Genomic DNA, 16,481 nt, shown 5'->3' with positions numbered 1-16,481 from the left:
TAAAATACTAAAATATACTTTTAAATAAAACTTATTTATTATTAATATTAACTAAATTTTTAAAATAAGTCTAATACTCCTTTTATTCTAAATTAGTTTTAAATTAATTTAAAAATAATTCTAAAATACTTATAGTTTTCTTTAACTTAAAAGTTATAATTACTATCTTAATATAAATAATATAAAAAAAAAATAAAAAAAAATTAATTCTTAATTACTTAAAAAAAGTAATTTTAATTATAATTTAAAGAGAAAAAAAAAAAAGAAAAGAAATAAAATTAGAAGAGAAATTTATTTTTAAGTAAGTAGTTTATATATTTACCTTAATTATTTACTTAAATCTAGCTAATTAAAAAAATCACACCCTACTAAAAATTCTACTACTACCTCAGCCTCTCTAACTACTTTAGGTAGGTGTGAGTAGTATACCTACTACTTTAAGTAGGGTTAGGCGGTCTTACCCCCCCCCCCCCTCTAGTTAGTTTACCTGTGGTCTCGCTCTGAAGCAGCAGAAGCAACAGAAGCATCTTGGCAGGATCCCAGACCTTTGTGACAGCGTCCTACTTGGATGTCAGACTGAGGTCGGGTGCTGCTGGGTTTGATCTGCCCACCCAATAGTTATCCAATAGGCAGCGCGGTCCGAAGCGAAAATGCAACGAGCTTATCTAATCTGATCGGTAGGCAACTCGTGCTCGGGAAGTGTTGCACTTTTCAAAGTCTTTTCCAAACGGACGACGCCTCGGGTTTCCCTTTGTTTTGTTGCCAACATTTCCATTTCCGCCGTAGCCCGCAGCCTGTTCCTGGCAGCGCACGGCCTCAACTGACCCCCCATCTTGATATCGACGACACCGGCCTTGCAGGGCTGCTTCGGCACGATGGTTTGGAAGTGGACTAGTGGAAGCCTTTGGTGACATTACCAGTGGAAAGGGATTGGAGGCCTTCGCTGGCGCTACGCGTACGAGCCGCCGCCAGTAGCTTCAATCTCGCGACCTCGATCTGGCTTGGCCGTCCGTGGCCTACACCTTGCCTGTCTTGGTGACATGTTGACGAAGCCATATCCTGAGCTGTGCGTTTAGAGTCCCTGAGTACCCCTCATTATCAAGTTGAGAGAAGAATGGCAGCGGCATCAAAAGTGCACCCGTCAGATGCACATCTGCCATCTGGCTGCGGGCTGCGAGTCAAACTCGCCTCCCGGCAAGCCAAGAAGGCTAGGGAGGTATCCTCAGGAGGTAAGGTACGATTACAGCGTCCGAGCTACTGGGCTGGCTGCATGCTGCAAGCTGCAAGCTGCAAGAGGCTGCACGTTGCAGCCAGTGCCTTGGATCGCCGGCTGCCGAGTGCCTCATTAACGGGGGCAGCACACCCACTGGATCGCCCCGTCAGGTACAGAAGTGCATCGGTCTCGGGACGTCCGCCAGTAGTATTGTTTGCATTTGTAATGAAGTACTGACCGTGACGGAGTCACAACTTTCAAGGCTTACCGCTAGTCGAGGGGGATGAATTGAGTAAGACATTCGGAGGAGCTGCAGTGGTGATGATGTTTACAGGTCCAGGTGGACCGAGTCAAGAATGTTGCCCCATCTTGTTTGCGTGGCACGGACAGTCAGTCAATTGAGTGCGCGCACACACACAGAGGAGAAGAAGAGAAGTCAAGCCATCCTGGGTCCCTGAAAATAGCTGAAGGTAACAATTGACGAGCGTGCTGGATGGATATGGATGGATGCACCAACGCACCCGAGCACAGGGTCAAGGGAGGCAGGCCTGGGCTGACCATGCTCGATGTCATCGAGCCTTGCTGGGGTTTCTATGGAGGCGCGAGGGAGACCATCTCTTTCTCTGCCAATTGACCAGCACAAAGAGAGGCTTTTCCGATTTCTCACTCGTTTTGCGCGCATCGTTACTGGCAGAGGGCTCTTCAAGGCCGTCATCGCCCACCCGTCCAACGCACAGCTGTGGCTCCCACCCCCTGGAAGTGTCCACACCAAGTCCATTAGCGTCCTGCACGGCCCCAGCCAGCCCAGCAGCTTTCCCGTCCCCAAGCGAGACAGCCGGCTGGCCAAACAAATGCTCCCAAAAAACGCGATTGGCAACTGCCAACTGCACACCATACACCAAACACACCCGAACTACCGACATCACACTACACTACGACCTGGGAACCACCACGTCGGGCACATCGGCCAGACGACTCTACACCTAGCATCCGAACATTATATGCCAACTAAAAGCACACTTACGACAAGGTTCCGTCCCGTACCGACGACAAGGCAGGGCCGCACTACACTGGCAATCTAGCTCACACCCCCTCCGACACGGAGGTGAGAAGACCTCGAGCAGCAACACCAGACACCAGAGCAGAGCCACCCCACCAAGTCCACAGTCCACAGTCCACAGTCCACTCACACCAAACTCGCCTCTTCCCTGTCGCCTGCTGCGCTGCTTCTTGGTCCTGTTTCTGGTCCCGACCCAGTCGTTTTCCTTCTTCCTGCCGCCTTGGGCTAACTGCCACCGGCATCGGTTGGCACCTTGACTGAACAGCCATGAGCCTGAGAAAGCCCTCTGGCCACAAAAGCAAGCCCGCGGCGTCTTTTCCTCCTGACCCTGATGCCGATACGGTTGCCTTGCCTCTAGCCACTCTGCCTCTTGCATCTGCATCTGCATCTGGTTCCACACACGACATCGACACCTCGAGGCCGTCCACACCCTCCTCATCGACCCCTCCAGTCGCAGTAGACGACCCATATAACACAACCCCCCGCCACCAACGGTCCAACCCGTCTACCCTCCGAAGCCGTCCCTCCGTCCTGTCGAGCGCCGCCGAACATGCTGACGATACGAACGACCCGGCCCAAGAATCTCCCTCCCCGAATCTAGACGACGGCCCCATGCCTTCGAAACCCTCCCTCCTGCGCTCCGCGCGCAACGACGCTCCGTCCTACGGCGCCGTCTCCAACGACCCGAGTCGCAATGTGTCACCCACTGGGAGTGACTCCCGGACGGGAAACTCACATCCCCTACGTTACGTCTCCGATACCACCAGGTCCGCCTCGTCAAGGTACTCCGCCGCCTCAAGACAAAGCTCCCGTCTGTCAGAGGACGTCGACGCTGCGGCTCTAGCCACTGGCTTGGACGGCCGCTTCGGACTGACCCAGACCACCGTAACAACAAACATGCTCGAAGATGCAAAGTCAGATGCGGCCGGCGAGGAGGTGGACTATGACGACCTCTCTGGCAGCGAGCCCGACGATGATCCTGTGGATAACTCGCCGCACGAGGTCGTACGCGCATCTGTGCCCCCAACAGACAATATCACCTTGTCCATAAGCACCCCGAGGATGTGGACACTGTCTGTATTGTTTTCAGTACTCGGTTCTTCCACCAACTTGTTCTTCTCGTTACGATACCCTAGCGTTGCTATTACGCCCGTCATCGCCCTGCTGCTTGTTCACCCGCTAGCTCTCATGTGGGACTACTTTCTCAAGTTTCCAAGCGACCCCCCGGAAGAGTTTGTCGATGGTGTTCTTCAGCCTGACGCGGACGGCGGATCACCCCCGAAGAATCGACTGACGCGGCTGCGCAGGTGGCTGGCGCAAGGCCGGTGGAACGAGAAGGAGCACACGTGTGTCTATGTGAGCAGCAATGTGTCCTTCGGTTTTGCCTTTGCGACCGATGTCATTGTCGAGCAGTCCATGTTCTATAAGCAAGAAGCGACCATCCCCTACCAGCTGCTCCTCATTCTCTCAACCCAGATTCTCGGGTATGCCTTTGCCGGCCTGACGCGCCGTTTTTTGGTGCGACCCAGCGGCATGATCTGGCCGGGTACTCTCATGTCGGCTGCCATGTTCGGAACTCTTCACAAGGAGGAGAATAAGATTGCAGACGGATGGAAAATTTCGAGGTGGAAGTTCTTCTTCATTGTGTGGTTTGGCGCCTTTGCCTTCTACTTCCTGCCCGGCCTGCTGATGCCATGCCTGAGCTACTTCAACGTCATCACCTGGATTGCGCCCAAGAACGTCGTGGTCGCCAACCTCTTTGGCGTTGTTTCCGGCCTAGGTCTCTTCCCGTTGACCTTTGACTGGGCGCAAATCACTTACATCGGCTCGCCGCTTCTAGTCCCCTTTTGGGCCGCCATGAACGTTATTGGCGGACTGGTTATTGTCATGTGGCTCATCGCCCCCATCGCTTACTACGCCAATCTGTTCTACTCGTCCTACATGCCCATCTTATCATCTTCCGTATTCGACAACACGGGCAACGTCTACGATGTTAGCAAAATCTTGACGTCCGAATTTCTCTTCGACAGAGAGGCCTATAGCAGGTACAGCCGAGTATTCTTGCCCATTACGTATGTGCTCAGTTACGGTGTACAGTTTGCCGCTCTGGCGGCGCTTCTGACACACACCTTCTGCTGGCATGGCAAGGACATACTCAACACCTGGAAAACGGCTCTTCAGGAGGCCCGAGATGAGGGACAGGTCTACCAGCCCGTGTCCAGCGGCCCGCCCGAGAGCATAAGACCACAGAGATCATTCAACAGCAGCGGAGGCCTCTCGAGATCATCCTCCAGCCCGGATGGCTTCCTTTTCAAAGAGGATGTGCACTGTCGGTTGATGAACCGGTACAAGGACGCGCCCTTGTGGTGGTACATGGTGACCTTTGTATCCATGCTGGCGGTTGGCATGTTTGTGGTCGAATTGTGAGTGTCCTTTGGCAATGTGTAGAGCACCATCTAACCTTTATAGCTACCCCATCCATCTGCCATGGTATGGTTTACTCCTGGCGCTGGGCATTTGCGCCGTCTTCTTCATCCCGAACGGCATCATCATGGCTGTCACCAACCAGCACAGTAGCATCTACCTCATTTGCCAGCTCGTCTGCGGTGTCGTGTTTCCTGGACGTCCGATTGCAAACATGGTGTTTGTAACTTACGGGTACATTTCGTCTGCACAGGGCATCAAGTTTGCCTCTGATCTGAAGCTGGGCCATTACATGAAGATTCCCCCACGAATCATGTTCACCGTTCAGATGGTTGCGACCATCGTGTCGTCCCTGACACAGATCGGCGTGCTCAACTGGATGTTTGCCAAGGTGAAGGGCATATGCACATCGGAAGCGGTCAATGGCTTCACGTGCCCCATCGCGAGGGTGCACTTTAACGGCTCCATTCTTTGGGGCGTGGTCGGTCCGGGCGAATTCTTCGGGCCAAACGCGACCTACCGCGGGCTAGTCTGGTGTTTCCTCATCGGCGCCATCATGCCGATCCCTCTGTGGCTGTATAGTCGCAAGAAGAAGCATAGCATTGTGCGCAAGATCAACCTGCCCGTTGTCTTCGGCTCCATGGCATGGATTCCACCGGCGACTGGCCTCAATTTTTCAGTCTGGGCGGTGGTCTGCTATGTCTTCAACTACTTGATCAAGAGGAGGAAGAGCGCGTGGTGGGCCAAGTACACGATGACCATGAGCGCAGCGTTAGACTCGGGCCTGGCGTTCGGCATTGTCGTCATCTTTTTTGGCTTCATCTACCCGGGGCACATGAAGGGCTTCAAGTACTGGGGAACTGAGATCTACAAGAAAGGCTGCGACTGGCAGGCCTGCTCGTACAACACGGTGCCGGAAGGGTCTCACTTCGGCCCCGACAAGTGGTGATTATTGTTTTTTGACGAGATGTAATGACACGACGCGACACGACTTTACGGGTGTGCATTGGATATTGAACGATTGGCATTGCAAGCAAGCATGGTTAGAAAGGCATGATTAGTTCAAAACTTGGGAAGAGGCGGAGTTCTTGGTCGTCTGCCGGGGATCCAATTGGATTACCCCGCGGGCTTTGCTTTCGCGCACATAGATGGAGCAAAAGTCATAGATGGCCTTGCATTGGGTAATTGATATTGGGTCTACTTGACTCAACCAATGTAGCGAACTTTTTGATTTGCATGCACACTTGTGAGTCTTCTTGTCTGAGTCAGAGCCAGCTCGATGACTCTTAGGTTGCAGCTGAGACGCGGGAATTCGGCTTCAGCTTCGTGCTCCCCGCAACGAAAAAGACTCATTCTCTGATTGATTGAAAAACGACTGTTGGCGGTCGCGGCTACCGACCTTCTTGAAATGGACAAGAGGCACAGCACAGGCCGGCATTGGGATCCTTCAGTGAGGTGGGACTTGCTGCTGTCTGATACTCTAAGCCCTGTTGGTTTCTGGCAGGCAACACGATTAGATCAGGGTAACTAAGTGAGTCAATTGGCTCCTGGACGGACAGGGCCGGCCCCGGCTGATGTCAGCGTGGTACCTGACGGCCTTCACCTCCGTTGGGTTGGTCTGGCGTTTTACGGGGTTGACCAGTGGGTTGGAGCGGGAGTGAGGAATGAGATTTGCTGAATCTGGCATTGGAGATCTTGCGCCCGCGCGGATGAGGTGCGATTGCGAGGTTTCATGGGTGGGTGCGAAGGATTCCCCGTCCAGGGAACCTGCCAAATCTCCCGATAGATGTGATCTTGGAAACATTACAAAAGGTGATTATCGGACAGCTTGATGGAAGTGAAGAAATCGAGAAAGTCATCCAATTTCACAGCTCATCCTTCCATCTTATCTCACAACGCCAATCAACCCAAACCATCTCAGCTCCCAACTCCACCAAACTCAATTAACCGCCAATAGTCTGGCTTCCAACGAACAAGTTCATCTCAACACACACACACACCACCCATCTCATTCATCCCACACCAACAAACGACAAAATGCCAACCCAAGCATCCCACCTGCCCACGCTCCTCCGCTCCACAACCCACCCCCTCCTCCTCCGCACCCTCATCCCCTCCGACGCCGCCTCCATCTCCGCCGTCCTCTCCAACCCCGAGAACACTAAATTCGACCCTCACGCCTCCGCCATCTCCCCCGAGGTCGCCGCCAAGGTCATCGACCGCATGCGCGAGAGCGCCGCCGTGCCCTCCGTGCTCGACCCGGCCTCCGGCACCGTCGCCAGCGGCCCGGGCCGCGTCAACCTCGCCATCGTCCACATTCCCAACGCGGGCGACGACGAGGGCGTGGTAGTCGGCCTCGGCGGGTTCGGCGGCATCAACGAGTCCACCTCCGACGATGGAAGCAAGCGGAGGGTCGCCGACGTGGGCGCCATGCTCAACCCAGAGTACCGCGGCAAGGGCTTCGCGACCGAGGCGATCCGGCTGGCGGTCGAGTTTGCGTTCAGAGGCGTCGCGGAGGGCGGGCTGCAGGTGGACGCGGTGAGCGCCACGATGAGCGAGAGGAACCTTCCCATGGTTGGGCTCGTTGAGAAGAAGCTGGGTTGGGTTGGGGTCAGGAGGGCTGGCGAGAAGGAGGGTGACGACGGTGAGATTTACTTTGAGGTTACGAAGGATACTTGGAGGAAGTGAGTCTGACGGTTTAGTGTTGGTGTTTTGTGGTTTTGGAATGGGATGAGGGTTGGCATGGGCTGGCCAAAGGTGCCAGCCGTCGTTGATTTGCGTTACGAGTTAAATGACTAGTAAATACAGACCACTGTTTAATACTGTTTGCGTCCATGACCTCTCGACTGGTGGATCGGCTGTAAGACACCGTCCATGGTTAAATACCTCTCGTATAACTCACCCAAAGACTTCAACGACCATGACAACAGATCACTGAGTCAAACCTGCCAGCCTTTGAAGACGGCTGCATAGCCAACAGTGAGGCCACGACTTAAACTTGGCACACAGAAGAACTTTCACGAGGACATAACAGTCTTTTTGTGACTAGCAATTGCAGTCTTGTATTGGTGATCTAGTGCCCGAAGGCTGTTAGCCCTAGCCGTATACATTGAGTAGCAGCCTCCAGGCAATCACGACTAAGTATAATTCACGTCGAGTGAGGTGTAGCAGACACGCTCTAGTAGACAGTACGACCTTGGTGGTGCGCCCAGTTTCAGAGCAGCCGCAAGTGAAGCAAACGTTGACGAATCGACCAGCAGAACCCACGCCCTTGACCAGGTGTTGAACCGCCCCATTTTACCCATCACAGCCGCCACCGACCGGCGATGACGAAAAAGAAAACTCTCCGCCTGAGCCCGCGAGTGTTGAACGTGCCAGCCAGGCCAGTGCACAATTTCAACATCTCACATCTAGGCTTCAGCCCGAACCTTCCTTGTCATCATCGTCATGGCGGCTGCGATGACGGGCAACACACTGACAATCTCACCCAGTCCAGCGTAGGCAGGGGGGATCGTGACATTGTAGCGCTCGAGCACACCGGCTGCCAAAAGGATGGCAAGAACGTTGTACACGGCTGACCACACAAAGTTGAACATCATGCGTCTGAAGCTAGAGCGGCTGATATCGAGTAAGAAGGTAATACCCTCCAGACCTGCGAGCAGAACCACATCCGCGGCCCCACGAGTAACATCGCTTGCTGAGGCGGCGCTGCCAAGCTGCACACCAACATCGGCCTGCGTGACTGCCACGGCGTCGTTGGTTCCGTCACCGACAAACATGACCAGCCTGCCTTCAGACATGAGCGAAGCAACATAGTCTCGCTTTTGGGCGGGGGTTCGCTGAGCGGCGACATTGACAATTCCAACTTGCGATGCAACCGACTCAACAGCGCGTGTTTGGTCACCAGAAACGAGGTGAACGTTGATGCCGCGTCGACTGAGCTGGTTGACAACGCTGATTGCTTCGTTTCGGAGACGGGTGCGCAAACCGAAGACTGCAATGAGGTTAGAGTCTCGAGTGACCACCAGAAGGGTCATCCCGTCATCCTGTAGGCGCTTGACCGAGGGCAAAGAGTCAACTTTAGCCCACGTTGGATTTCCCGCGCAAACTTTACTTTCATTGAAGCTGGCTTCAACACCAGCGCCAGGAATAACCTGAGGGTCGGTGAGCTGAATTTCAGGGGTAGCCCGCTGTGCGAGATGCTTGGCAATGGCGACGGATACGGGGTGTTTGTTGCCTGCGACGAGAGCCTTGGTGATGGCACGGGCTTCGTCGTGATCAGAGACGAAGAAATCTTCTTCCTGGACGTCCAAGTCACCCTCGGTGATGGTTCCGGTCTTGTCAAAGACGACGTCAGTCACTTTGCGCGCCCGCTCTGTGCATTCGGCCGATTTAATGACGACGCCACCCTTCGCGGCGATACCTCCTGCAACAACTAGCACCATGGGGACAGCGAGACCAAGCGCGCAAGGGCATGACACGGCCAGAACAGCGACGGCGTAGGTAACGGCGTCAGCTACCGCTTTGCCTGCTGACTTCTTCGAAACCTTCAAGCCAATGACCACCCAGACAACGGTCACGACGACGGCAATGCTGGCCACAACAGGTACAAACCAACTGGCAATACGGTCGGCAATATCCTGAATCTTTGGCTTCGAGTTTGCCGCTTCTTCGACGAGTTCGGCAATGTCGGTGACGGTGTTTTCCCCCGGGAGACGGGTGAGTTGCGCCGTTAGTGTGCCTGATCCGTTGATGGTACCGGCGATGACAGTGTCGTGCTGCTTTTTGAAGACAGGCACACTCTCTCCAGTCAGCATGGATTCATCAACCTCGCTGGAACCACTCATGACGAGGCCGTCCGTGGGTACGGTTGAATGCGGAAGAACCTTGAACTTGTCGCCGTACTGAAGAAGGCGTGCATCAATTTCGACATCTTTGCCGTCCTCCACAATAACGGCAGAAGAAGCCTGGAGGGAGCGAAGGGAAACGGCGGCGACAGCACGAATGCGAGCATAGGCGGCGACGAGGCGACCAAGCAAGACAAGGGTGATTAGCAGAGTACTGGTTTCGAAAAACTCTTTGACATCTGCCTTTGGGTTCGCCTGACGCAAACCGAAGCCGACAACGGAGTAGACGTAGGCAGCAGTGATGCTGATGACAACCAACATGTCCATCTCAATGGTCCGGCTATGGATGAGGGCTGAGATGGCGGGCTTGTAGAATTCTGGCACGGCAATAAGCTGCACGAGTGTCGCAAGCACAAGGGAAGTGATTGAACGCGCTTGTTTGCTGACTTGCTCTTTCAGTGACTCCTCACCAAACGCAAAGACTGCGATAGGTATGGTGAGGATGGCAGCCGCAGCTGTCTTGATCGACTGATCGTACATTCTCTTTCTTCCGCTTGCGATAGATGGGTCATCGCGGGGAGGAGCCAGTCCGTTGGACAGGGGGCCAATCTTTTCAAAAAGAGTTCGCGCGCCAATCACCGCTGGGTCGTAGGTGACTCTGACCATCTTCTTGTCAATGATATTGACGTCGCTAACCCCGAGGATTGCAAGGTCGGCGAGTGCCTTCGCAGCTGCACCTGACGCGAGAATATCGAGCGCCTGGTCATCGCTAGACATTCGGGTACAGTGGAAGCCCGTGGCTCGCTCTGCGCTGCGTATGACATCTTCTGCCTTGCCAATAGAGCTATCAAAGTCGAACTCTGCATTCCCCATAACGAAGTTGACGCGGACGCCAGACACGCCAGGGGCGGCTTTGAGAGTACGTTCAAGCTTGTTGCCACATCCAGAACAGGTCATGCCGTCGACGATGAGAGCGACGTGCTCCAATCCGGCACCTTTCTCGACATCAGCGCCATCGAATTGATGATGCTGCTCCTTGTTGGCGGAGGGGAGGTGGACATCGTGTCCGCTGCAGCAGTCGGACTGGTCGTCGCGGACAGGCTTAATTTCCATGTCATGATCGTGCGCAAGCTTCTTGCCACGTCTCTTAATTCCGTGGTGGTGATGATGCTTGTGCTGGCCGTGAGCATGGGCGGTCGTGTGGGCTTCGGTCTTCTCGCGGCGCTTCTTAACGGAGGTGGCAGCCGAGACGGGAGCGGCAGCGGCAGCGACAGTTTGCTGCTCGCTGCAGCAAGTGGTCGGCAGACCGCGATCGAGAATGCTGCGGCAGATGCAACGAGCCGACTCGAGATAGGCGCTGTACTGCTCAAAGGCCTTGGAAAGATGAGTGCTGCAAGCCGAGCCCTGGTGATGGCCATCTTTGTCGTGAGCATGCTTATGGTCGGCAGCGGCTACATTGAGAACGACATGAGTCTTGAGACAAACACTAGTCATGAGGTGTAACACGTACCGTCGTGGGCAGCGTCGTCGTCACAGGCCTTCTCGCATTCGACGGCAGCAGCGGCAAGGATACACTTCTCTGTGTAACGGAGTTAGAAGAGGACATGTCGAACCGGCACAGAGTGTATACCGTCGCAGTGCTCTTCCTTTGAAGTGCAGCATTCGAGTTTCACGGAACGACAAGTCGAGTCGTCCTCGGCTTCGCAGTAGGTTTCGGCGTCGCAATTCTCGTCGACGCAAGCGACTTCCTCGGCACCACCACAGTCTGCGCCGTCGGAGCAGCAAGGATCGGTTTCCTGGCCGTGGGCATCCGCACGTCCATGGTCATGGCCGTGTTGAACCTCAGTCGAAGGACCGCTGCATCCCTGACCCTTGGCAGGGCCATCCGAGCAGCATCCGGTCCCCATTGTCGAAGTGATTGTCGGATAAATTTACCAATATCTATGTCGGAAAGCTAGAAGGTTTGCGGAAGGAAAGATGAAGTGTTGTTTGAGGGGAGAAGGATTCTTCCCCAACGCTGCCCCGAGGCTGGAATATATGCTGTTGATATAAGGTGGATTGGTCTGGACGTTGAGGTGATGAAAGCGGAGGCGTTCAAGGTCCAATGGGGGGTTTACCAGGGTTGCATGCAAGAGGAAGGCGTAGGGGCACCTTCGGTTCTGGGGTTTCCGGATCGAACGACGATCCCCTGCCAGTATCTGGCCAGAATCTACGACGCTGATTCGCCTGCGCCATCTCTACACAGGTTCGCTGCTCGGTGTTTGATGCGCCATGCCTTCCTTCCATTACTTAGGCCACTGCGTGTAAATCGCCGTTGCAAGCCACAAACCTTCGACTGTATCTTGTCTCGGTCTTCCCACGCCTTCTAGAACGCTGCCGCAAAAGTCACAATTCTGTTGATCTGGCTTTTTTTTTTTTTTTTTTTTTTTTTTGGATGGCGCGCGTCACAATACGAAATGTCAAACTCTGAACGATGGGGAAGACCAAATTGCCGGGCTTTGACGAAGTTCAGATGAAGCTTCATTTAAGCGAGTGGAGAGCTGCCAAATGGCCTCTTCGTCATTGATAACTGCCGTCGGACCCACCCCGACCGAACATTCGAGACTCGGATCGGAAATGTTAGTCAGACGGTTGAACAGAGGCGTTTATTGTTTGATCTTCCCTCCGAGATCTTTTTCCGTTTCAGCCGGAGGCTGGCTCGGGGAAAACAACCGTCACTTTCACCAAGACACGTCAGAGTCCGATGCAACATGACCGCGAGACACATGGACACCGAGACACAACAAACAAACAAGTTGACGTGGACACGTTTCTTCATTCACTTCCTTCTCAGTATCCTTGGCCATCCCGGGCGCCACTGTGATTAAGTATCCGGAAAAAACAATAGGTAACCGCCCCAGTCCTCTATCCGGTATGATTTTACAATATGGATGGTATCATCGTCACCCTCCCCCAGAGCAAATATTTGGTATCATGTGAGACAAAAAGAATACAGTAAAACCGCTCTCATCAAAACGCCACACCGACGCTGCCCCATCGAGGGGCAATCGTGTCTTTTTCCTTTCCAAAGGTGGTTACGCGCTCCAGCGGCGGGTGCTCCTCCGCCCTGGTGGCGGGGGTGCTGCCGGGCGACCACGTCGTCGGGACCGTTTGGCCTTCGTCTTCCGACTCCCACGTCGACACAGTCGACGCCGTGTCAAAACTAGTGCGCCCGTCCCGCGGCGCATGGACACATTGGTAGAAGCCCTCGCGCCCCTTGACGGGGCGAGGAAGATTAGTGATGGAATCGTGACTGATGTTCCGATGGTGCTGCTCTGCGGCACCTCCAGGGAACAGCCAGCTGGACACGCGCGAGAAGGATTTCTTCTTGCGCAGCGGCGGGCGAAGAACGAGCGGCAGGGGCGGCGGCGGCGGTCGGGCCTCTCTGCCGCGGCTCGGGGGTGGTGTGATGAAGGCCGCTGAGGCATCGGCGAAGGCCATGCCGCGGTGGGGAATATGCATCGGCGGCCGGGGCGGCGCCGTGTGCGGGCGGTCGACCCCGGGGTTCAGGCGTTCTGCAAACGAGGGTGCAGCTGGTGGGAGCGCGGGGACCGTGGGTATGGGATCCATGTCTAATTTTGTCAGCGCCGTGAGACTTGCTAAATTTGAGCCATGGACCGGGCTTACCGTGCGTTGTCAGTGCCATCGAATGAGCTGTCGAAGGTCGACTGCTAACGTAAATGCTCTGACGCTCCATGACTAAGTCGATCTCCCGCTGAAGTTTGTCGACCTCCAGCATGGCACCCGCAATGCGCTCCTTCATCCGTTCCACACTGGATGACGTTTGCGACCGAGCTCTAGACTTGGGTGGGATTTTCGGCGGGGTGTCGCCCGGAGACATCGTCAATGTTGATGGCGACATTGAGATCTTCCGCGGCAGGTGGAATGACATGGAGGAGTAGCTCGGCTCATGCGAAGGCCCAAAGACGTCGTCGTCGGGGTTTGGCTGAACACGGGCAGGTGGTGGCGGGGTGAGCATCTCGAAGTGAGGCAGGATGGGCGACAGCTCCCTTTTCGGCACGTAGATGCTCAACTCCAGCGGCCTGAAGGACGCCGGACGAGGCCGAGATAGACGTTTTGGCCGTGGCGGCATTGTGTGGCCAACAGATTGAAGAGTCGTGTACTGAGGAAACTGGAAAGACTCAGAGTGCAGATGGCGGAAGTCGGTAGGTCCTGATATTTGTAGCCGGCGCGGCGAAGAGGAGTCTGAGCGAAATCGCTTTCTCACAGAGAACCGCTCCCGGAGCGATGCAAAACCTCTCTTGACTCCCTTCGACTTCACCGGCTGAGAGCGAGGTCCGGCAGGCTTCTGCATCGTACCTGCGAAAGGCGGCGGCATGGGCACGGGCTGGTCGCGGGTCACGGTGGACGGCAGTTTCTCAGAAACGTCAAAGGTGTCTATGCGGGTTGGTTAGTGTCCGGTAGGTATATGTATGATGTTTTCCTGCGCCGGACTTCGCCGGGGCTGTGGACTCACTTTGACGCGGCTTTTCGTCCGGGCAGGTTGACAACGGTGTACAACAATGAGTGAGGGGCGACAGCCATGTCGTATAAACGTCTGCAAGCATGCCACTCAAACCCTTCATACCTGCTTCGCAAGATGCTTCATGCCGAAAACGCTGGGAACATTGGGTAAAAACACAAAATAACGAAAGACGGCCAGCGATTTGACAGAAACAGAAAAGGGAAGATGCAGAGAGGGCGGCAGGAAACAAAGATCCAAGTGATCCGATTGAATTATAACAGAGAACGCAGCGGCGGGAGGCAAGACGGCAGGCAACCTGCAAGATGAGAAGAGAAGAGCCCACTCACACACGTACACACCACCACACGACTTAGACATACCCGGCAAGCACGCACTTGGGCCCGACCAAGCTCACCCGCGTTCGTTCCCTGGCAAATTTGTGTGTCCCAAATGCCCACCTCCAGCCAGAGGTTTTGCTCTTTTGCTTTGCTTCATAGGCCCAGCTGAGAGGAACATGGGAGGGACAAGGGCCTGGGCAATTGTCGGCGAGGTGTGCAGTTGAGATGCAGACGGGCCGCTCTGATAGGCCGGGGTTGCAGAAGGGGCCAGACGCGGCCGGCCAACCGGCGCTTAGGAAGTTGGGGGTCTGTCGGATTCGGATGGCTGGCGCTACACCACCATCCTGCACCAGATTGCAGGACTCCACCACTCGTGTAAGATGAAGACGATGGCTCAGCGAGTCGATGTCTCACCTCTGCCTTGCTCTGGTTACCCGGAGGCAGCTTGACCAGCAGCAGCTTGCCACAAGTGCCCCTCCGAAGGAGGGTCTCGTGCCCGTCAACGAACCGTCATCCAGCTTGATGCCAGTCACCGTCACCGCCCCTTGTCATTCCCACCGATTCTGGGCTGGGCCCCACGAACCCTTCTCTGTCGAAAAATACTGACAAACAGGGCCACGGCTGAATGGTATTTCGAAACCGCGCAGCGAGCGTGTTGTTTCCAGTCGGGCGAAATGAAGCGGCCTAATCTGACGGGCCAATCACTGCGGCGCAGCCCATCTGGCCGCCCAAACGGCACGGCAATCCCAGTAATTCGGTGACATGTTCCAACGTGAGCGGACGGCAGACGAATGAAAAATTTCCATCAAAGCATGCAAGGCACCGCGGGTAGCACGGGGGAGGGAACGCGGGAAGCCTATCTGGCGGACTGGGGGGATGCGCTGTGCCATCACAACACCCATCGCAGCCCAGCGCGTCTCCTATTGCAGGAGAGCATCGCCGTTGAAGGGTCGCACACACGGGGAGGGCGATGCCGACAGGCTGCCTTGGCCAGATTGAAGCTTATGATGGCGACAGGTCGCGATCGTTGTGGGGAGCAGAGGCTGGGCTGGCAGACTGCGGGCGGGTGGTGTGTTCTGCAGCGCTCCGCTCTGGCCTGCATTTGCCTCCGTCTCCTGTTTTTCCTTCCTTCCTTCTTTCCTTGGTTCTAATAATAATCCCCCTCACGGAATCGGAATGAGCGTCACTTGATTCCCGCGGCGATATTTCTGCCCGTAGTGGTTGCAACCGTCGGGTTGGTTGAAGAGAAACATGTCGCCGGGCTGGTGATGACTCGAGTCAAGCTGGATGAGTAGCCGGGAATCGTTGCTTAAAATCGTGGCGGAGTCCTTCGTCATCGTCTCTTGTGAAGAAAACCGGTGGACGAGAAGCTTCCGCAGGCCTTCTCGTGTTACTCTAGCGCAAACAAAATGTCTCGGGCAAACCGCCACAGTGTGGAGGGACATCAGCAGCTCCAGCAGCTCCAGCAGCAGCAGCAAGCAGGAGGGGCTTGGATCTGAGGAATTTCATCTTATGTAAGGTATCACTTGGAGAACCCCTCCATTCTCCACTTGTTCGTGATTATCTAAGGAAAGTACACTCAGCTTACCTAAGGCACTGATTGCACAGAGTACCACGGGAAGAAGCATCTGCCATCGTTGTTCGACGAGAACCTGATTTCGCTACCCGGCCGGAAACATTCAGCCACCTGGCGAACCAACTTAGAACAACAACAAGTTCAATAAGAACGATACCTAGTAATAAAAAGGACAGCAAGGACAATAGCGGCGACAAGAAGGACGACGGAGACGACGGACGACAGAGACGGAGGACGGAAACGAATGACGATAGGGACGACGATAAGGGCGATAAGGACGACAAGAGAGGGACCAACAGAGGCTTCCAGTGTCTTTGAGTGTGGTCTAAGCACCCGCACCATCCATGTCGGCTCGCAGGGCTTATCGATAACGGTTCCCGGAGAAAGAGAGAGCCGAACCGTTATGGACGCGGGCGGACTGGAGTGTGGACCTTACCCCTGCACGGATTTTTTGGGCGAAGTGAACACCTGGCTTGCTTGCTGGGGCCGCTTTTGCTCGAGACCCAAAAGCCCACGACC

General features: G+C 54.9%; 4 protein-coding genes across 4 annotated transcripts; 2 read left to right on the top strand and 2 right to left on the bottom strand.

The window, feature by feature from the left end:
- Positions 1-2,540: 2,540 nt before the first annotated feature.
- pgt1-1 (Glutathione transporter 1) lies at positions 2,541-5,646 on the top strand (the record flags this gene model as incomplete). Its single annotated transcript, XM_036640181.1, has 2 exons — positions 2,541-4,696; positions 4,743-5,646. 2 exons carry the CDS (start codon positions 2,541-2,543, stop codon positions 5,644-5,646), a joined length of 3,060 nt encoding a protein of 1,019 aa, XP_036494601.1.
- Positions 5,647-6,734: 1,088 nt separating this feature from the next.
- Positions 6,735-7,385, top strand: CGCS363_v008331 (uncharacterized protein; the record flags this gene model as incomplete). Its single annotated transcript, XM_036640180.1, has 1 exon — positions 6,735-7,385. One exon carries the CDS (start codon positions 6,735-6,737, stop codon positions 7,383-7,385), a length of 651 nt encoding a protein of 216 aa, XP_036494600.1.
- A 722-nt stretch (positions 7,386-8,107) lies between these two features.
- On the bottom strand, positions 8,108-11,451 carry PCA1-1 (P-type cation-transporting ATPase; the record flags this gene model as incomplete). The annotated part of the gene is made up of 3 exons (XM_036640179.1): positions 8,108-10,995; positions 11,055-11,123; positions 11,175-11,451. 3 exons carry the CDS (start codon positions 11,449-11,451, stop codon positions 8,108-8,110), a joined length of 3,234 nt encoding a protein of 1,077 aa, XP_036494599.1.
- A 1,102-nt stretch (positions 11,452-12,553) lies between these two features.
- On the bottom strand, positions 12,554-14,169 carry CGCS363_v008329 (uncharacterized protein; the record flags this gene model as incomplete). Its single annotated transcript, XM_036640178.1, has 3 exons — positions 12,554-13,155; positions 13,211-13,981; positions 14,061-14,169. The coding sequence occupies 3 exons, from the start codon at positions 14,167-14,169 to the stop codon at positions 12,554-12,556; spliced, it is 1,482 nt and encodes a 493-aa protein (XP_036493940.1).
- Positions 14,170-16,481: the final 2,312 nt, after the last annotated feature.

Source organism: Colletotrichum siamense (assembly GCF_013390195.1).
Source record: "Colletotrichum siamense strain Cg363 chromosome Unknown KSG_Cg363_contig05, whole genome shotgun sequence".
Taxonomy (NCBI): domain Eukaryota; kingdom Fungi; phylum Ascomycota; class Sordariomycetes; order Glomerellales; family Glomerellaceae; genus Colletotrichum; species Colletotrichum siamense.
Note: the sequence above shows the minus strand (reverse complement) of the source record. Positions and strands in the feature narration are given on the sequence as shown.